Genomic DNA, 22134 nt, shown 5'->3' with positions numbered 1-22134 from the left:
GGAAAACAACATTTCCTTTTTGTTCTTATTTCTTCAGCTGTTTTATTAAGCATATCAATATTATATCCCCTGTTTTTAAACAAATTAATAATGAACAGAATTTCTTCCTCAAATGTCTCATCCTCTGACATCATCCTAGAGGCTCTAATAAATTGACCTCTTGGAATATTATTTTTAATAAATTTTGGATGACTGCTCTGATATTTCAAATAGTTGTTACTAAAGATATTCTTTCTAAAAATTTTGCTAACAAATTTGTTACATGTCTTACACCATTTTCAGATATATATCCAAAAACAAAACTTCCAAACCACAGTCCCCCAAAGTAAATTTCAAAAATTCAGTAAATCTACTGAGGTTATCTGCATCAGTACATGTTGTACAGGCTGCAGTGCATACTATACAGGTATGACCACCAGAAGTCTAGAAGTCAGAATTAAGGAGCATTTATATGCTATTAAAAGTAAGAATGAAAAGAACGCTTTATACAAACATTCGCCTTGAATGCTCTAAATTCAAAAAGGTTTTATTTACAATAGTAGAATGGGTTTTACATGACAGACAAGGTGGTGATTTTACAAATATGGTAGAGCAAAGAGAAACACTAAGGTAATTAAAGCTTGGTGCTGACAGTTTTCCAGGAATTAATGGTACTATTAATAGTAAATGTTTTTTTAAGGAATAGAAGGTTGAAAGTTATATAATATGCTTTTCATTGTTTGTAGTTTTGTTAATGATATCTAGGTTTTAGTCAATTACTAATTTTAGGCATTGTTAATTAATTTTAGATGGTGAATGGTTCACAGTTTTGTATAAATTAAAGAGTGGGTTTGTGATTTTTTTGTTCTAATGAACAATTTTTGTGACAAAAGGGGAGATTAAAGTATTGGTACACAAACAATGGTCATTTATTCTTTCTTCTCCTGGTTATTCAGTGTTTTTTGTTTCATTAAGTTAATTTTTTAACAGTTATTTGCCCGTGCTGGTTTTGTATTTTTCATTTGTGCTTCTGTAGGGAGGGGAATTTTTATGACCTACACACTTCCTTACCCCACCCACCACACCTGTTGTTTTACATCAGAAGGTAGCTCCCCACTTTGGACCACATCCTCTTAGGGAGCATATCAACAAGTGTCCTACAACCTGAGATGGGCATGCCCATCCCTTCCCTGCTGCTAAGTCAGTTGCCCCAGTTGCTAACAGAACCTGGGTTGGCTGGGCTACAGTCAAGAATTTACCCCGCTACACCACTTGAGCAGTCGCTCATTTCCCTTTTAGTTCCAAGCTCTATAGTTGAGGGAAGGGGGTGGCACCAAAGCCTGCACATGCTAACACACAGCCATTGATAAAACATATGGAAATAAAAAAGGTAGAGGCCAGGGCAGGCATCCGTGGAGGGATAAGCTTATTTATTACTGGGTACAATGTCAGAGGCTTGATCAACTTTTTCTTTTAATACAAAGAAATAATGCTTTCCTGGCTGTGTGAGACAGTTTTGCGAATCAAAAGAGTAGGAAAATCTAAAGGCAGAGAGCATTCCTTACTGGTAAGCATCACTCAGCCTACTGTCAAAATAACATGGGAAACCAATAAAACTAGTTTGATTCCCAGTCTATTGTAACAAAGACTGATGTACAGTAGAGAATCCCAGTAGATGCCTGGGATACTTGTATGGCCAAAATTCTGCTGTCAGGAACCAAGAAAAGCTGAGGAAATAGGAGAAACAGATGCCCGTGACTAAAAATTCTGCACCTTAATAGATTAAGCAAACTCGAGTCCCTGAAAGACAGAGAAGACTAACACCTCAAAATCACTGCCTGCAGGGTATGTAACAACAATCTTTTCTTTCCTCCTTATGGTGATGCTTCTTTCTTTCCTTGCTAAAACCTCTAGCTGGAGGCTCTTGGTGTATGTCCCTTGAATCAACGTCAGAAACTTTTTGAGAATGAGAAAAGCTTAAACTTTTCCTTACGGAAAGCATGCAATGTTCACAACATAGTACCCGATCACTGTTAACAAAATAGAGGAAGCAATGATGGTGGCAATCCTTTGGCACAATTCCTGCAAGCATACTTCTTGGTGGACTTTTCTAGGAACATCATCAGCTTAAGTTAGATCTCCAAACTTGCAACCAAAAGAGGCCACGGGCAAGAAAAAAACGTTATCATTTCAGTAGTAAATAATTTTCACATAACACACACACACACACACACACACACACACACACACACACACACACACACACACACACACACACACACACAAACAGAAAGCTTTGCAATAAAGAAAATCTGAAAGAAATGCCTATTTTTATACCTGTAGTCTCTTTTTGTTTGGGACTTTATACATCACTTGTTTTATGGCAGATTAATATTGCAGCATCTGCTTTATGACAGACATCTGTAGTATTTGCTTTTTACCAATGACCATGTGCTTTTACAGCACTACAAACTATGGACTGCGTGTTCTTCCATAATAACGCCACTGCACTGTGGACATTCATAAGGGTAGAATTCCATCTGTCTTGAGAACTCAACTTCAAGAACCTTTTCACTTACTGCTGTGGAAGTTGCCTGTATGAGCCTGATAAACAAGGTTCTGATTATTCTGTTACACTAGAAAATTAACTGAAGATGGCCAGGCCTCTTCACCTTCTTTTAGTAAGCTTTCGACTAATATTCTCAGCAAGGGCAGAATGAACATTTTTCTTTAGAAAAATCTGAACCTCATTTTAAAATGTACTACAGTTATTATCCTTATGATGAATATCACAGGGGCTTGGGCATGTGGTAAGCCAAAAACAAAGATATCTGTCAGTTTCACAAGCACCACACCAAATGATTAATCTTAACTAGGAAATGGACATAAAATTCAGGGTGACCCAGAAGGCTGACATGCTGCAAGCCATTTAACGAATCATTAAGAACTGTTAAAAAGTAAACATAAACTTTGTTAATGCAGCTGATCTTAAGACTATCACAAGGATGCCCAATTTTAGATTACTGAATACGGATTACTTCTAGTACTACAGAAGACGACTGCCTGGATAAACACACCATAGAGATACTGTGTTAACAGTAGTAGTCTCAGTCTACAAGCCGTAGGTCTACAGCAGGTCCCTGTGTTGTGTGACAGTGACTACTGCAATGAAAAGGACAATGCAAATTTATCACAGTCTCTTTCCATCAGGCTCTGGTTCAAAAGAACCATTAATGCTGGGTGACCCAAGAGAGCACTTTTTTTCCCAGATAAATCAAGCCGCCAGATTCAGGCCAACAGTATTTAATGGAGAAGAAAGCAAACTTATGAAAGAGGGCACTGCACACAGCAATTTATTGCCTTCCAGGACTGAAAAAGCCTTATTCAAAGACGTACAACACGTTTTTCCAGACTTCCTGCTGCTGCTACACCTCACTTTCAACAGATTTCCAACCTAACAAACGGAACATAAATGCCCTGAGAATAATGGCTATACATACCTATTTTTGTTTTAAACTGTTATTAAATTATTATACAAGGTTACAGAAAGTGCTAGAATGACAGAACTTTAACAAGTATATATAGGGCTGACTGAGAATATTGCAGGATGAATCACTGCATACAGTGGCAGCAGGGGTTGTTTTTGAGAAGGGAGATGCTAAAAGCTAGCTAATTCTTAAACCTGAGAGCAGTCATCAAACATTATACTGGGAAGAAGGGTAACACAACTGAACATATAATGCAAAGCATTACAGTAGTATACACAGTGTAAAGTGACATGTGATCACGAGTTCTTAGCACAGACGTATATGAAGAGACTACTGCTTCTGCCAATGGTGAGACCCCTTGGACCTACCCTGAAGCATATCTGCACAGTACCAAATGATCAAACAATGCAGTCACAAATACCAGGAACAGAACAGTACTGTGTTAGGTTCATCAGTGGCCTACAGCTCAATCCTGACACAAACAAAAATCAATTATGTTTTTGGAGAATGCAGTGTATACATTTCTGTGTAAGGAAATTCATGGTGGCTCTGTGAATTTGACAGAGTTATGATTTGCGAAATTTTGACAGTCCAGTAGTTATGACAGAGGATTAAGGGTATGAGCTTTTTAATGAGCTGCATCCCTTTAATTCAGAGTTTGATTCCCACAATATCCATTTCCCACTGAGTGAATCTGAACAAATTCCATCAAAAATAAAAATAAATGCTCTCAAAAGTAGGTACATTAGCAAAAAATAAAAACAAGGTGAGCACTTAATTAGCATAAAAATCATACATAATATAACTCCTACTTCCAGCAGGATTGTGAGATGCTACTGAGAAACACAAATTTAAAAACCTGAGGATACCAAAACGATGTAAAATATAAGCACAATATCAAAGACTATGTAAAATCTGTAGGCCTGAATGATAGTGCAAAAAGCTATCTCATAAAGTGATTTATTTTTGCTACTGAAAAAAGGTAACTGTAACAAGTGGGACGTCCTTCTTCAAATCATCATAGCCACTAGTGTGTTGATCATGTAGTCTAGTTTCCTGTCTACTAAAAACCTTCAAAATTGTGTACGACCAGGGGAGGGGTGAACTGCAAAACCAAGCCTGAAAATAGGGATGTTCCTCCAAGGTAGACAGAACTGAGACATCTGACTTAACCAAGCCCTGCTCTGAGGCAACTGGGGAATTTGGCTAGGTCCTCAGTGGTCTCCTGGATTACATCCTTATTTGGTATTTATGAACTAATGTTGTTCCAGCTTAATGCAAAAATACAAACTGAATCAATCTGGTTCATAGGTTCATAGATTAGTGCTAGGCTAACTGCCCTTTTGGGCCATTTAAAGTCTAACCAGTCACCCCATGTGAGAATCAAACCCTGCACCTTGTGTCGTTAAGGTAAACAACTTAACCATTGTCATCCTCCCACCACTTTAAAACAAAGATGATGTACATATGACAACATGAATCATATAGGCAAGTCTCAAACAGTAATATTGTGTGGTATAATCAGTTGCACCAGCCTATCTGCTGCAACACAGTTCACAACACGTCAAGCAGCTTTCTGGTGTTAAGTTCACAGATGCCAAGTTCAGTCATGCAGGAATACTAACCTCTGCTGCCTCATCTGATTCAGGGGTGATGGTGCTTCCACTGTCCAAATGCTCCAAATGAACCATTTCTGAAAGGAAAACATATATCAGTATGACTCAAGAAATGAAAGGCACTATGTCTGCACATTAAATGAGAAGCATTAAGGTGAAAGAAAGTACAAGAATGTTTAAAAACTAGCACAGTTAAAAACATTAAACTGAATGCTTCAAAGCATTGTGCTTGCCTTAGACATACAACACCACATTGTTCAAGTATAGATAAATTTTTTCTGTTTACAATCCAAAACATATTAATTTCAAAAGTGGCACAATTTTCTTGTTATGAGATTCGGGAAATATGATATGACATATTTTCTTAAATAAAGAAATAGATATTGTGTAGTGTACAATTTTTCATATTATACTATAAAAAATGCACGGCCTTGCTGAGGTTGTGCATCTTTCAGCTCTCTCTCCTCCACTGCTATTTACCTCATAAACATGTGCCTCTGGTGGTCTCTTGCTAACAAACTGCTCATTAAGGTGTTCTGAAGTGCTTATACCATTTTGGTTGGGGAGGACATTAGAGTACAAAAGAAAAATGTATTAACCCAGGACAAACAAGGGTGTGCAACCACATGGAGAGTGACCTTCCTCGGCTATGCTAGACTGCAGCATTCCTGGCAACAAAAGTCCTGATAAAGCTGAAATGCTAGTAGACTCCTTGCACTTTCAAATAATAATATCAGAGCTGAAAAAAAATATGAAATTCTCAGATTGCATAGAAAAACTGAAGGTATCAGACACGAGAGTGGATCAGCAGGGACTGTTCCACCAATGGCAGGAGATGGAGTCTGTAACAGATGATCTTGTGCACAAGATAAGCATGACTGAGGCTGAAACTGACCTCAGTGAAATCAAATAAGTGGATGTAGAGGTGTACAGTAGATACAAAAACCTTCATTTTTGTTATTCCAGAGTGTGTGAAAGGTGGAGACTGCTGGAAGTTACTAACACTAATTCATTTATTTATTTTTATTTTACATTTGTTGACTGGGATTGTACGATTGAGCTAAAGAGCCCTTTTTCAGTGGAGGCCCGTGGAGAAAAGCTCCAACATCTTATACAATTTTCATTATAAATTAGCATTAAACAGCAATGTTACATGATTATTACAAGGCATTAAGTAGCAATACAATGTTATAGTGTCAGTAATCAGGAGTATAGCAAACCTATTTCAAGATGTATAAAAAGAAATATTCCATTAAGATGAGCATAGTTTTTGGGGTAAGTGGTTACAAAAACCCAGTTTTATCATAATGTAGTTGCATGAAGCCAAGACAATTACAATAGAATGTTTCTCTGAGGCGATTTACTTAATAGATTTTAGAAGACAGTAGAAAGAGTAGTCAAGGAAGATTAGGGAGAGCTAGTGAGAAGAGTGAGTTAAGGGCAGAAAGTAGATTAAGGTACGAGAAGTAGGGGATGTTTAAGGAGGGAGAGTGCAATGGCATTACCAGTGACTTTTAAAGTGCTCTTCGGTGGCAGTCTTAAATTGCTTAGGATGCGTAAGTGTCCTGATTTCTAGTGGTAGCCTATTCCAGGCAATAGTGGGGTGATAGCTGTATATGTTGTGTCCAAATTTAGACTTGGGTTTGTGGATTTGTAGTAGGTCTTGGTTACAGCTTCGGAGAGGTCTGGAGGGAGAATAATGGGAGATGAGAGGGGATAGTGCTGGGCAGTACGAAGGCTGGTATAGGATAGAATAAATGATCTGGAGCTGAGAGAAAGGAAGTTGGTGGGGTAATTCAAGCCAGTTTAGGTGTTGTAGAGAGAGACAGTGATGGGATTTGTAGGTTTGTTGGGCAGCAAATCTAGCTACCTTGTTGTAGGTAGATTCATGTTTGGTCAGGAGTGATGGAATTAAGATGTGTGAGAATTTAAGACCTGTACATTAGACTGGATAGAAGGTAGGTAAGAGAGAGAGTAATCTTGGCTTCGGAGGTAAGGAATTTCTTGTTATGGTAAAGGAGCCCTAGTTTTGAATGAGTCTTTTTGATACAGTTGTTTGACCAAATGATGGTTGGGGTGTACTAATCGACAACAAGTTGAGGAGATGGAGAGAGAGACCATTATCATGTGCCTTTCCTCCACCCTCCTGCACCATTTTCTAGACCTATCCTAGCCAGATCTGAGACACAAGCCATTAAGAAAAGAGAGTGTTTGCTTCAATGCATCTGCCAGATAAATTTATTAAAATTGCTGATTCTAGAGTGGGATGGGATCGCGGAGTTCTCAGCACAGATGCATAGAAAGTGATCATCGTTTGTGCCAGTGGTGAGATTTTGCAGGTAAAACAAACAGAAGACCCACTAGATCGAGTCTGCAGAACTTCAAGGGTTCTTTTCAAGTAAGCCAGCCACATGTTACATACAAAAGGCTATGTAAATGATCAAGTGATCTCTTCTGGTCGAATCCATGATGAGAGATAGTAGGCCTCACTAACCTTAAGTGCAAGTGGAATGGTTTTCAAAATACAACAACAACAAATTGCTGGAAGCACAGCCATACCCATTTTTTTAAGAGAACTGTGACTTTCTACTGACATGTAATGCAAAGAAAAACTGTCTAACAGCGTGTATAGTGGGAAGTTAGATGGATGTAGTCCGCTGGCCCTTAGGATTACATCCCTTTGGACTGTGGTAATATTTTCAGAGAGATACTGGAGCAGTATAGCAAACTAAAATATTTGGAAGGAACCAACACACTCACCTGCAAGTGATTACTGTCTCTTACAGACTGAAAGCCAGATCCAGGACTTAGCCTAGATTACAAAAATAAGGCAAGAAAAATTTTACTTGAGAATGAATGAACAGCAGCTTGTAGCCATTTACATTCACAGAAAAGTTTTAAGTTGCATCAATGTGCATGTTGTTCGCATAAAACAGTCAGGGGATTATTTTGGCATAGTGTAACGATATCTTTAGGTAGAAGGGAGGTAAATGTGGCCTGCTAAATGAGGATATGTAACAGTATGAGTGAACAAGGAGGTTGAGTATTCTCTATATTGACAATTTGTTTAGTTGGCTAAAGGCACTTGAGGCTGCTCTATGGAAGATTATTGACTTATTCTTAATGAAAGTTTGCAACCTGTTTTGTTAAACATCACGTTTTACAATTTCTTAATTATTTGTGCTAAGGGACAAGGACTATATGGTAGTAAGGAACAAAGCAAGTAAGGCAAGTTGGGGTCATGCTATGGATACAATGTGAAAGCTATCTTCTGCACTGCGCATGGGCTAGTCTGTCCCATAAAGTGAAGAAGGGTTACTGCCTATCTGAAGACATCAGACCAGGATTTAGTGATTCTCCATAAAACTCGTTTAAATAAAAAGAGCCCTTAAGAATGGGAAGATCAGGCTTTGCTACAACTGCCTTTTCACTTATCCAGACTACAGTGAAGGTGGAGGAAAGTAATAGCGCTGGTGAGAAAAAGGCTTTTTTGTTCGATCTGTTAGAGATTAAAGCAGATAAAACAGGCAGGCTTACCATGTGCAAAGGTAGGATATTTAAGCAGTGTATATCTCCTGTGAAAGAATAAATCTCATAGCCACTTAAATGGCTATCTTATTTATTTTTATTTTATTTTATTTTATATTTGTTGACCGTGCTTGTCTAGCTGGATATGTGTCCATTTTCAGTAGAGGCCCGGAGAGAAAAGCTCCAAGAGTTATAAAATACTTAAAACATAGACTTGACAATACAAATACAAGGATTTTACATCAGGACTAGTTAATACATGTATTACATAAACATAATCAGAGCAAAAACATAAGTATAATAAACAAATGATTTTAAAAGTTTTTTTTTTTTTTTTATCAAAAGAGAATAAACATATGACTGTGTACAATATTTTATAAAGGGGGAGCTACGAGGATATAGACAAAGGTAAATGCAGGAATTATAGGGAAAGAAAGGTTAAAGAGGTAGAAGTAGAGTTAAGCTGGGTAGGTGCAGGAGCACAGCCAGTGTTTATTAAGATGAATTTTCAGCTGTTTTTTAAAACGTGGGAGAGAAGACAAAGTTAAGATATCAGAAGGTAATTTGTTCCACATTTTTCCAACAGAATTGGAAAAGAGACAGTCACCTGCAGAGTTATTGGGTTTGGTTGAATTAATCAGTAGTTTATTGGAAGAGCGTAGATGTTTCAGATTATTGTATGGTGAAATGAGGTTAGAGAGTATAGGTGTTTTAGTTGGTTGATATAGTATCTTGTGAGCTATTAAGAGCTGTTGAAGTAGGAGTTGGTTCTGAAGTTCAAGCCAACCTAGTTTTCTTAGGTTGAGGCAGTGGTGAGTTCTAAATGGGGATCCTGCTGCAAATCAAGCAATGTTATGGTAAGATATTGTTAGTTTCTTGAGGTTGTTTTTGGAGAGATCAGTGTATATGGGGGAAGCATACAGAAGAGTAGAGATAAGGTGAGATCTGGCTAAGGTTGTCCTTGCTTCGGGTGGGAGGAAGGGTTTAATTCTGTAAAGGGATCCAATTTTTTTATTAACTATTTTTATTGTGTTGTTGATGTGAGTCTCAAAGTTGAGATTATTGTCAATAGTTATTCCTAAAAGTTTAGTAGTTGAAACTGGTGAGATGAGAGTACTATCAGTGGAAGTAAGAGTGAGGTTTAGTGGGGTAGATCTACGGGATGGTAAAAATAATAGCAGTTTTGTTTTCTTGGGGTTGAGTAGTAGGCAACGATCGGAGAACCATTGTTCAACAGTGGTACAAGCTTTTTGGGTTATTAACTGTAGTTCAGTTTGAGACTTAGCAGTACAGATAATAGTAGAATTGTCTGCATATTGTATACAGGTGGTATATGGGATAGCTGATTGGAGGTCATTAATAAAGATGGAAAATAGAAGGGGGCCTAGGATAGAGCCTTGTGGTACACCTAAAGAGATGGGGAGGAGATTGGATAGTGCATTTTTCCAGAGAACTGCCTGTTGCCAGTTTTCTAGGTAAGATGTGAACCAAGTTAAGAAAGGAAGGTCAAGTGAGAGAGATTTTAGTATGTGCAGAAGAAGTTTATGGTTAACCATGTCGAAAGCTTTGGATAAGTCAATGAAAACTGATGATGATAGATTATTATTATTACGGTTATAGTTGATTGAGTTGGTAAAGGAGAGTAGAGCTGTGGTAGTACTGTGGGAAGGTCTGAATCCATGCTGACAGTTAGCAAGTACGTTGTTGTGCAGAAGGTGATTAAGAAGTTGCTTATGGATACATTTTTCCATGATTTTAGCTATAGGTGATAGGAGTGCTATGGGACGAAAGTTAGAGAAGTCATTTGACTTACCTCCTTTGTGTAGAGGGATGATGTGTTATATCTTCCAGATAGAAGGAAAAAGTCCTTCATTTATGGATCTATTTATCAGAATAGAGATGGGATAGGCAACGGCTTTGGCTCCTATTTGCAAGAATTCTGCAGGAAGTTTATCTGCAGAAGGAGTGGTAGGTTTTAGTTTTTGGAGCAGTGATAAGATAAAGGAGGTAGATACAGGTTGTAAGTGAAGTGAAGGAGGTAGATTTAAAGTGGGTGAAAGTAGCTTGGAGGTGTCGGGTGTTAGGTGACTAGCAAGAGTTTAAATAGTATTAGTGAAGAAGGAATTAAAGTCATTGGCTGTTTGTATGGGGTTCTCTGGGTTACAGTCCTGAGGGTTAGGTGTTATGGACTGGCCTGGGGATAAAAGATTATTAATACTGGACCAAAATGTTTTTGGTTCCTTTTTGGAGGTTTGTTGTAATTGAAGGTAATAATTCTTTTTGTCTATTAGGATGGCTTTTTTTGTACTATTTCTAAGGTCTCGGAAGTTTTGATGGTCAGTTGGATTCTTCGTGGTACGCCATTTGGTCCAAGATTTGTTTCTGAGGAAGATTTTTTGCCTAGTATTGTTGGTCAGCCAGGGTGCTGCTTTAGCTTTGGTTCTAATAGTGCGATTAGGAGCATAATGGTCAAGGATAGATAAGAATGTTGAATTAAAGTATTCTACCGCTTCATTAAGAGGGAGATATTTTAGTGGGGACCAATTACATTGTAATAATTCAGCTAGAAAATCTTCAGAGTTAAAATGCTTTTTTGAACGTAGTGTTCTGTATATGGTAGGGAAAATTAGGTTGGTTTTATGCCTAATGACATAAGTAGGTGAGTGGTGGCTTAGATTATCTGGGAGAGTACCTGATTGGTAGGTTTGTTGAGGAGTATTAGTAAGAATCCAGTCTAAGAAGGTATCATTTTTGTTGGTTTTATTTATTCTAGTAGGACTGTTTATGAGTTGGGTAAAGCCATGGAGGTTTATATGGGAGGTAGGATTATTACTATTACAGGAATACCAATCGATGTTGAAATCGCCTAGGAGTAGTGTTTCTTGAGGGAAGTAGTTGTAGAGTGAACTTAGAATGCATTCGAGTGTGTTAATGTTATTTCCTGGGGGAAGGTAAACACATATGATATTTATGGCCTTAGTAGAGTTGATTTGAAGTTTAGAGCTGAGTATTTCTGCATGATTATCAAGGCAAAGAGTCTGATCTATAATACTAATTTGGATTTGTGCTTTACAGAGAATTGCAACCCCTCCACCCTTTTTTGTAGTGCGATCAAGTTTATATCCGAGTGGGGTAATTTCGTTGTCTTTAATGGAGGGCTTTAGCCATGTTTCAGTTAAGCATAAAATATCAAATTGATATGTTTCTAGAAGGGCATGAACCTGAGTAGTTTTGTTACAAATACTTTGTATATTTAGATGGGCTATAGAGAGAGAGTTGGTAGGTTTGGTGGATAATAGAGAAGTAGGTTTGCCATGTTTTTTGTGGGTGTTGGAATTTGTATGATGTGGGCCAGGGTTGGGATTAATATCTCCGTCCAACAGTAAGTGGAGGAATATGAAGTCTCTTGGCAGGAGAGGTTTGTGAAAGTTATCTGTTAGTTTCTTTGATTTTGGTTTGTTTAACTTAAAATATGCAAGTCTGTGGTATTTGCCTAGTAGGTAATTGGGTTGAGTAGTGACATTTGAGAAGGTAGGAGAGAAAGTACATATAGGTGTAGAGGTATGTTTGGATGAAAAAGGAATGGTAGAGTGAAGTGGGTATTCATAAGAGGTTAAGAGGTAAGAAGTAACAAGACAGGAAAGAAATGATAAACAGATAAGAAGTTTTAGTTGAGGAGGGATAGATGTTCTGTGCATTTTAAAAGTTATGGAGATGCACAAGGAAGAGAAAGGAAGGTTGTAGTTCTAGAAGCTGAGAAGTAGTTTGAGCTTAGGTAAATAGGGTAGGAGTTGGTTAGTTAATTAGTGAGTATGATGTACAGTAGAAGGGGCGGAGTGAGTGTAAGATAGGTACTTATCTGACTGGGTAGGTAAGATAGGGGGTGTGGTCAATAGTACTATAAAGGTAAGAGCAATGGGGGCGGGTGGCAATTGGGGGCAGGGTAGGGGAGCGGAGTGAGCCCGCAGGGCGAACGGAGCGGGTAGAAACAGGTAAGAAGCAGCTGTGGGAGAAAAAACAATCAGCAGTGCAGGCTTCAGAAGGTAAGTTTTCTAAATCTTAAGTAGATAAGAACAGTGAAGAAAGAGCCTAGAGATGGTAGAAAAAGAAAGAAGAGTACAGGGTATAGTTGGAGGAGCTAGAGAAAAATAGGTCTGGGGTAACAGAAAAGATAAAGTAAGTAAAAAAGACTCAGGAGGCTAAACAGTACAGATAGGACTGGGAAGAAGGGAGCCCCCTAGTGGACAGGTCTATAATTACAGGTGGCTCTATGAGGGAGGCAGCTGTGTGAAGCTGGTAGAGGGGCAAAAGCTGAGGTGGGAGTTGCGTGAACTCACTAGAGAAAGAAGGGGGTGTTAGAAAATTACAGATGGGTGGGTAGAGGCTGCTGGCTGTCCAGACTCTGAACGTGCTTAGGCCCTGTAGTAATGGTACAGCGGAGGAGAAGCTATCTGGCAGTAGTTAGACAGCAAACATACTTTTCTAGTTTCCTTGAATGGGGATGCTGGGAGTCTAATGCTGAAGGTAAACTCCACTGTAGTTTGGAGAGGGTCCTTTGGTTCCTGTAGTCTAGTGTTGGAGGCACAGGAAGAGCAGGGAAAGTTTTCTAGTTTCCTTGAATGGGGATGCTGGGAGTCTAATGCCAAAGGTAAACTCCCCTGTAGTTTGGAGAGGGTCCTTTGGTTCCTGTAGTCTAGTGTTGGAGGCACAGGTAGAGCAGGGAAAGTTTTCTAGTTTCCTTGAATGGGGATGCTGGGAGTCTAATGCTGAAGGTAAACTCCACTGTAGTTTGGAGAGGGTCCTTTGGTTCCTGTAGTCTAGTGTTGGAGGCAAAGGAAGAGCAGGGAAAGTTTTCTAGTTTCCTTGAATGGGGATGCTGGGAGTCTAATGCTGAAGGTAAACTCCACTGTAGTTTGGAGAGGGTCCTTTGGTTCCTGTAGTCTAGTGTTGGAGGCACAGGAAGAGCAGGGAAAGTTTTCTAGTTTCCTTGAATGGAGATGCTGGGAGTCTAATGCTGAAGGTAAACTCCACTGTAGTTTGGAGAGGGTCCTTTGGTTCCTGTAGTCTAGTGTTGGAGGCACAGGAAGAGCAGGGAAAGCACAGGGAAAGAGAGACACTAGGAGAGGAGCAGACAGCAGCCAGGTCCTATTCTAGATTACTAAAGCAATAAATTACTAAAGAGCATGTTTAGCTCTTAAAAATCCTTTTGAATCACCCCAAACTATTATCACATCTTGACAATGATGCTGAGGGAAAGGGCAACATTCCAAGAAGGTTTTGTATTATAGGCAGAAGACTAGAATGCTTTTTTTTTTCTCCAACAGAGAAACCTAATGAGGACCCAATATCACTCTCTGCCATCAATATAGGGAGTTTTTTCAATGAGTACCTGCAGGTTATGGGTATGGTATGGAAGTTCACTTGTCTGCTAGGGTCTTGCAAAGCTTTTACTTTTTATCCACCCAGACAGACAATGGTCAACAGCCAAGCAAAATAAATCTGTCTACATGTGAGAGCATGTTTAGCTGTTAAAAATTCTTTTGAATCACCCCAAACTATTATCACATCACTCCCCGATAATCCTGTATTTCACAATCAAAAGCAGGTCATTTGTGCCACACAGCAGGATTAATGACTTTTTCTGTACAAGGAAAGAGTTTCAAAGGATGCTGGCAGGATCTGTCAGTACCACACTGCCCCATCATTAATGCCTTGAGTAAGAGCACACCATTTCTATGGGATGATTTTAAAATCGCTGTTATTTTTTTCTTGAAGGAGTTTGCTAAGGAATGCTAGCGGAGAGCAAACTTCCATTTATATATCTATCCAAAAGATCTTTTGGATATTCAAAACAAAAACGAGGGGAGGTCAGGTGATAGAAAAAGAGTCTGAGGGCTGTATGGAGGATACAATTGCAAAATGGCATTCTTGACCTGACGGATGCACTTGATGTTTTCCACAAACATTATGCAGACCTTTATAGTAGAGGTCATGTTTCTGCATTAGGCCTAGAGGAGACATGGACTTATTTGGCACACATAACTCTGCCCCTTTTAGGTCATGATGCAGTTCATATGCTGATCATGAAAATCTGCAAAGAAGTGATAGGGAAAGTAGTAGCTGTGATTGCTAAAAGTAAAATAAAAAGACCTTGGAAATGAGTTCTTCTTTCGGCTTTTTCCCCGGTTAGGGGTTGCCACAGTGGATAACCTTTCCGCTCATGATTGGCAGTGGAGTTTTACAGTGTCGAGTTGCCAGCCCGGCGCCCAACCTTCCACAGAAGGCACACACATGCACACACTCACACCTAGGGCCAATTTAGAGTGTTCAGTCCACCTACAGCATTGTCTTTGGGATGTGGGAGGAAACCCACGCGACCACAGAGAGGACATGCAGACTCTTCACAGAAGGCACCCCAGCCGAGGATCAACCCAGAGAACCTCTTGCTGTGAGGCGGCAATGCTAACCGCTGCACCACCGTGGCCACCTCCTTGGAAATGAGTTACTGTCTTGAAATCAAATTTTCAGAATGCCAAATGTGTATGTCTGATGGTATACATTATCAAAATCGCATAATGCCAAAAAAGCCACTATCTGTATGAGGGAAGTCACAGTACAGCGGGAGCGTGACGTTGTCCTTTCTTCACTGAGGTGCACTCCCAGAGTTGATATATACAAGTAGCATGGGTGGAGGTGACTGAAGGAGGGACTGAAGGAGGGACTTACCCCCCCCCCCCAATAAAAGGTGACTTCTATCTTTTTTTTTTTTCAACTGTTTAAGTTCTGGTCTTTAGTGTTCAATATCATGGCATTCAAACATGCGAGTGTTCGATCTTATGCCACAGAAGAGATATATTTTCTGTACAAAGAAATTTCCTAATTTCCTAGATTCATGCAATGATATTCTTGGGGACGGCTACTTTCTGTCCACATAGAAACAGTCATAGTAGTCTTACCCAAACCGGGTAAGGACCCTTCACTGTTAGAGTATCATTATCCTATTTTTGTACTCAATAAAAATTATAGAACAATCCCAATAATAACAGCAAAAAGAGTAAATTATTTTCTTCGCTTTCTTATTCATTATTAATTTAGATCAGACAGGATTTGTGAAAGACAGAATAACTGCAGACAACCTGATGAATATGATGAAGATAGCAGAAGTTGGAAACCATCACCAACAGCGAGCCCTACTAAGCTTTGCTACAGAAAAAGGCATTTGATAGGTAAACTGGGTATTTTGTGTTTACTTTGTTAGACAGGGCGGGCTTTCACAGAAATTCACTCGGCTCTTAAGCTCTTTATATCATGGCTCATCAGCTAGAACTAAAATAAAAGGCAAGCTTTCAAACCCATTCAGTATCAAGAGGAACATGTCAAGGTTGTGCGTTATCCCCCTTCCTCTTTGAATTATATGTTAAACCACTTGTGTATTTGTTAAGAAAGAACACTTGTGAAGGCTACAGAAAAGTGAATAATGTGGAATACAAATTTTTCTTATAAATAGATTTCTTGGTATATTCAGCAAGCTGTCAACAATGTGAGCTCTTACAACTTGATAAAGCAGTGCAGAGCAATAACATACACGCAGTGAGGTTCATTTTCCAATTTATCACCATTTTAATGAGCTTAGCTGATATTAAAAAATGGTTTCAAGTACTTTGGATATGCTGAGACGCACAGAAATTATCCTGAATCATGCTTGCTTTGAATCACATAGAAATGTTTGAGCATGAACAGCACAGCACAACATTATACTGCAGCCCTAAATTTTCAGTTTTGCCACTACTAAGACTGCCTACCTTGCAAGGGATCCCTAGTTAATCCCAACTGGCCGATGATGTACTGAGGAATATCTGTTTTAATTCCTTGACCAACTTTTGCATGACCTTCTGCTGCTTCAAGAAGATGATAAAACTGCTCAGGATCAAATTCCTGGAGACAACAATGACAAAAAGATTAAAATAGTCTGAAAGGAAAATCAGTTCTCCAAACTTTATCATGGAAAGAGAACAGAGTGAACGCATGGCTTTAAAAATCATCTTTTATACATCATAAAATCAACAATTAGCTGAAGCCTACAACAATGAAAACCAAATTAACAACCACAGATATCGGACTGTGTTCAACACCTTTCAGCACTGTGACCATCAATGTTTAATTTTAAAACAAAAAAATACAACAGACATCTGTTCTCCACAGCCAAACTCTCTGCTGTCTCTTAAAATACATACAGTAGTTTATGGCACATTACATTAACACAGATTTAGAACTTGATCAGTTACTCTGTAAATTTAAAATGGCTAAATATTTAGGCAGCATTTTATAAAATGCAGTGGAGAGAAAGTACAGTTGTGTACACTTACCATAAATGTAGATGTTCAAGTGTATTCACTGTTCATAGGTTCATACTAGGCTATCTGCCCTAGGGCATTTATAAGCCTAGCCAGAGTGTGTTTGGCTTTCGCCACCCATTTTAAATGAATTTTGCTATGCCCTTTTTCGAGGTTAGTATACTGTGCCTCTGTCTAACGGTGACACAGAAGTGATACCCGGGGTAAACCTACTATCTCCCATCCACTCATCAAGATTCCTCTTGAAGAGAGTCAATGAGGGACTCTGCCTAACCTGGACTGGGATTTTATTCCAGAGTGAAGGGAGCCTCTGGGTTATGAATCTGTCCCTCCAGCATGTCCTATTTATTTCAGTGCTGAGGTAAATGGAAATGGCTTTGGTGAGGTTCAAACCATGAATGACTACATGCAAGGCATATGCTCATACCACTACACTACTGCACTTTTTTAGGTTCATATATTAGTACTAGGCTAACTGCCCTTGCGAGCCATTTTATGCCAAGCCAATTATCCCCTGTGAGATTCAAACCCTGTACTTTGCGTTTGTAAGGCAAACACCTTAACCATTAGGCCACCCTCCCAACCCCTTTCGCAGTCATCACATTTGGGTTATCTGCATGCAGTAGCCCTCAGTCGGCTTGATTAACAAAGTCTTGGGTCCTGTGTCGGTTGCTGTCCCATCTTCCATGACGTCAGGTAGTCAGGGGTATAAAGCATGCAGCCGACGCAATTACATCAGTTTTTCTTGCCCCAGATGTCAGATACCCCCATAATGGGAAGTAATTTTAAAATGTATATATATTACACCTTCAACAAAAAGGCAAATACACCAAAAAGCTTTAAACATAGTAAGCAAGAATAGAGGTATAGCCAATAGAAGTCAGGGGGTTGGAGGGAGGGCAACGGACTGCAACAGTTAAAACACTCAAACATCTACATTTATGGCAAGTGTACACAACTGTACCATGTTCTTCATGTTTCACTGTTGCAGTCATCACATTTGGGTAGATTCCCAAAGCTAAAGATGGGAGGAGGAAATTAGATATCATTAGGACCAGCTATAAGGCCCTGCAAGACTGCAGTGGCAAAATCAGCCCTGGATTTAGAGAAAATTGGCAAATGGTAATGCTTGGTGAAGGTATGTACAGAACTCCAGGTAGCAGCTTCTAGGATGTCCCTGGTAGGGACACCTCTGAGAAAGGCTGTAGAGGTAGATGCAGCTCTGGTAGAATGTGGTTTAATCCCCTGTGAGGTAGGCTTTTTATGGTGCTTATAGCAGAAATTAATGCAATGGCCTATCCACTTAGAAATGGTTTGGTTTGAAATGGCCTTCCCATCTGCCCCTGCAGCAAATGCAACCAGCAGTTGTTCAGAATTCCTGAGAGGTTTAGTCCTGTCCAAATAAAATCCAAGTTGGCTGTGCACATCTAAGGAGTGCAGAATTCTCTCCCCTTTGTTCTATGGATTAGAAAAGAAGGTTGGCAAATGAATGGACTGATTAAGGGCCACACTGGATACCACCTTGGGCATGAAGGAGGGAATGGTCCTGAGGGACACCCTATCTGCATGAAAAATGATGAAAGGCTCCACTGCCATGAGGGCCTGTAATTCAGACACCCTTCTAGCTGAAGTGATGGCTAAAAGGAAGGCTGTTTTCCAAGAAAGGAATTTCAACTCTGCATTTGCAGCCGACTCAAAAGGAGGTAGAGTGAGTTTTTTCCAATAAGGTCCCAGGCTGAAGTAGGAGCTCTCCTGGGTGGTCTTAAGTTTTTGGCCTCTCTGAGGAACTGCTCAGCAGTGTATGAGAGAAGAGGGGTGGTTCTGTGTTGTAATGAGCTGAAATGGCTGAGGCATGAATTTTGATGGAGGAAAAGGAAAGGCCCTTGTGCAGCATCTCAGTTAAGTATTGAAGAATCTGAGGTAAATTGGGCGCTGCTGTGTCCATCCCCTGAGTTTGGTTCCAGGAACAGAATCTTTTCCATTTTTCAGTGTAGGATTTTCTAGTACTAGGCATCCTACCTCCAGAATGACATCCAACACTTGCTTACTGAGGGATGGTAATGGAGAGATCAGGTAATTAACCAGGCTGCCAGGTTCAGGGTTTGAAGCTGTGGGTGCAGAATCTGGCCCTCCTGCTGTGATAGCAGGACAGGGTTCTGAGGCAGGTGCCATGGTGCTGGCAGTGACACACTGCGCAAAAGGGGGTACCAGTGCTGGCGTGGCCAGTCTGGTGCAATCAGTATCATTCTTGGTTTGTCCTGTTTAATCTTTAGTAGTACCTTACAGAGGAGAGGCAGAGGGGGAAAGGCATAAACTGACAGATTTTTTCAGGTGAAGGATAGGGCATCCACTTTCCAAGCTTGTGTGTGGGGAAGTCCTTGTGCAGAATTTTTTCAATTGGTAGTTCTGGGGGGAGGCAAACAGGTCTATATCTGGGCTCCCCCATTTCTTTCTCAACATGTTGAATATGTTTGGTTCCAGTTTCCACTCGTGTGGGTCCATGAGATTTCTGCTTAGATCGTCTGCCAGTGTGTTTAGCTTTCCTGGCAGGAATTGAGCCTGTAGGTGCACTTGATAGCTCAAGGCTGTGTTCCACAGAGCCATGGCTAGTCTGCAGAGAGGGTATGAGTGTTTATGTACCACATAACAGTGGTGTTATCCGTCTTTACCATTAATTGTCCTGGAAGGATGTGGTCCTTGAAGGCTGTCAGAGCATTCTGTACAGCTAACATTTCTTTCTGATTGATGTGCAGGTGCATTTGACTTGGATTCTATTTACCCTGAATGCAGTTCCCTGCCAAGTGAGCCCCCCATGCATAGTCTGATGCATCTGTTGTTAGGGTTTGGGTGGCAGGGGGTAGAGTGAATGGCAGTCCCTTGTTTTGGTGACAAGCGTCTGCCCACCAAAGGAACTCTATCTGTAGACAAGGAATGACAGGAAGCATTGCTTCTAGATCATGAGAATGTTGACACCATAGGCTTTTTAGATACCATTGTAGTTTCCTCATATGCAGTCTTGCATATGGAATTAGTAGAATGTAGGAGGCCACGAACCCCAGGGCTTGCAGTATTTTCTTTGCAGACAGCTGGGTCTTTGTGGCCAGTAGTCTGAAGTAGGCTGTCAAATGAACTTGTTTTTCTGGCGTGAGAAAAGCCATCTGGGAAGTTGTGTTCAAGCTTGCTCCCAGGAATACAATTTGTTGGCAGGGCACAAGATGTGATTTCTTTATGTTTATAGTGTAACCCAGGGAAGTTAGCAATTTCTGTACAAATGCCAGATGACTCAATAGTATGTCCTGGTTTTCTGACTGAATTAGACAATCGTCCATGTATGGATATATTTGGATATTTCTTTGCCTGCAAAATGCAATGACTGGAGCTAGGCACTTTGCAAATATCTTGGGCGCAGTAGATAAGCCAAAGGGCAGTGCAGAGAACTGATAGTGCATGTATCCTGCTTTGAAGCATAGGTATCTTCTGCAGGATTCCCTTATTGGGATGTGCTGGTAAGCTTCCTTTAAATCCAGTGCTGTCACAACCAGGCATCTTTGCCTAGCAATAGGAAGCAGTTGGTGAAGAGTTAACATCTTGAATTTTGGAATCATCAAAAATGTGTTTAGGATAGAGAGGTCCAGTATAGGATGCCAGTAGTTGTCTTTTATGGGTACCAGGAAAAGTCTTGAGTAGAACCTTGTTCCAGTTCCTCTTCTGGAACAGGTTTAATAGCCCTTATAGGTTCACAGGTAGATACTAGGCTATCGGCCCTAAGGCCTATACAAGTCCAGACAAAAAGGTACCTTGGCTTTTGTCACCCATGAAAATTATTTTCCTGTGCCACTGCCGAGCAGAGCCACAGAAGTGATCCCTGGGGTGAATTTCCTATTTCCCATCCAATCATCAAGATTTTTCTTGAAGAGTACTAATGAGGAGCTTTGTTTGATATAGATAGGTAGTTGCGTTATTGGGATGTGCAGGTAAGCTTCCTATAACTTTTATGCTTAAGAGAGCAAGAATTTGCTTTTGAGCCTCCGTCCACTGATTTGGGTGTAGGTTTGGCCAACCATTTGGGGTTGGTAAGGAGTGAAAGTAGAATCTGTATCCTTGGTAAACTACATTTGAAACCCATTTGTCCTGGGTAAGGAGTTCCCAATTTTTTGCCTGCCAGGTAATCTTTCCCCCTAAGGGAACAGTCAGTTGTGCAGGGCTTGGAAGATTTAAAGTTAAGTCACTGAGACAGTTTACCATTGGGGGAGTCTTACCACTCCCAGCTTTGGAAGTGAGAGCCCCCCACTGCTTAGCCCTGTGAGTACCCTGGGACTGAAGCCTGGGTGTTCTGCTGGTTCTGGGTTTGGACTGAAGGCCTGGAAGAGGCAGGAAAGGACCAATTTTTAGAGGGCCAATGCCTACTAAATCTGGAAGGCTGTACTTGCAGGAAATATTTAACAGCTTGCATAGATTTAGCTTTTTCCTCCATCTTTTTAAGTACTTCTTCTGCTTTGTTGCCAAACAGGCGGCCTTGGTTTAAGGGAGCATCCAGCAATTTAGCTTTAACATGATCTGGCAAAGATTGCTCCTTAAGCCAAACATGCCTTCTAAGTACAGACCCAGTGACAGCAGCCCTGCAAGATGCCTCTAGTGAATCAAAACCACATTGCAAAGTATGTTTTCCAACTTGTTCAGCAGAATGCATTAAATCCTGTAAATCTTTATTTTCAGCACAGCCAGGAATCAACACCAATTTCTGTTTAAGCAATCCAATAATATGCTGCTGATACTTCAACATATGAAACTGGCAGTTTAAGGCCCTAATGGCCAAGGCTGCAGAAGTGTACATCTTCTTACCCAATCTATCCAGCACCCTGGAATCTCTATCAGAGGGGGTAGGATTTTTGGCAGTAGTAGCCGTAATGCCCTTGGGTCCCTGTGAAATGGTCTCAGGATCTGCAGTAGGATTTTTAAAGAGGAACTTGTGAGAGTCAGGAACCCTGTAATATCTATCAGGTTTTCTGGGAGCAAGAGGTAGAGAGTCAGGGGCCAAGCTAGATTCTGAAAAGACATCATCAACAATGTCCAGTACAGGGGGGATAGCTAAAGGCCTGTGTTGGGGCAGGGGTAAGAAATCCCTAAGCCTCTTTTTAGAGTTAGAGTAATCCTGGCTTTCCCAGCTAA

The 22134-nt window shown here is 40.2% G+C and overlaps 1 protein-coding gene across 2 annotated transcripts in view; it reads right to left on the bottom strand.

Annotated features, from left to right (window-relative positions):
* MAST3 (microtubule associated serine/threonine kinase 3) overlaps positions 1-22134 on the bottom strand; it is a 1680970-nt gene that overhangs the window by 993671 nt on the left and 665165 nt on the right. For both annotated transcript variants that reach the window (XM_044090757.1, XM_044090758.1), the window contains 2 exons: positions 16414-16546; positions 5093-5160 (listed from right to left, as the gene is read on the bottom strand). In XM_044090757.1, coding sequence (XP_043946692.1) covers positions 5093-5160; positions 16414-16546 — 201 coding nt within the window. The remainder of the gene's footprint in view (positions 1-5092; positions 5161-16413; positions 16547-22134) is intronic.

The sequence above is a fragment of the Protopterus annectens genome, chromosome 13.part0 (genome assembly GCF_019279795.1).
Source record: "Protopterus annectens isolate FY-2018-M chromosome 13.part0, PAN1.0, whole genome shotgun sequence".
Classification (NCBI taxonomy): domain Eukaryota; kingdom Metazoa; phylum Chordata; order Ceratodontiformes; family Protopteridae; genus Protopterus; species Protopterus annectens.
This window is presented reverse-complemented; position numbering and strand designations above follow the sequence as displayed.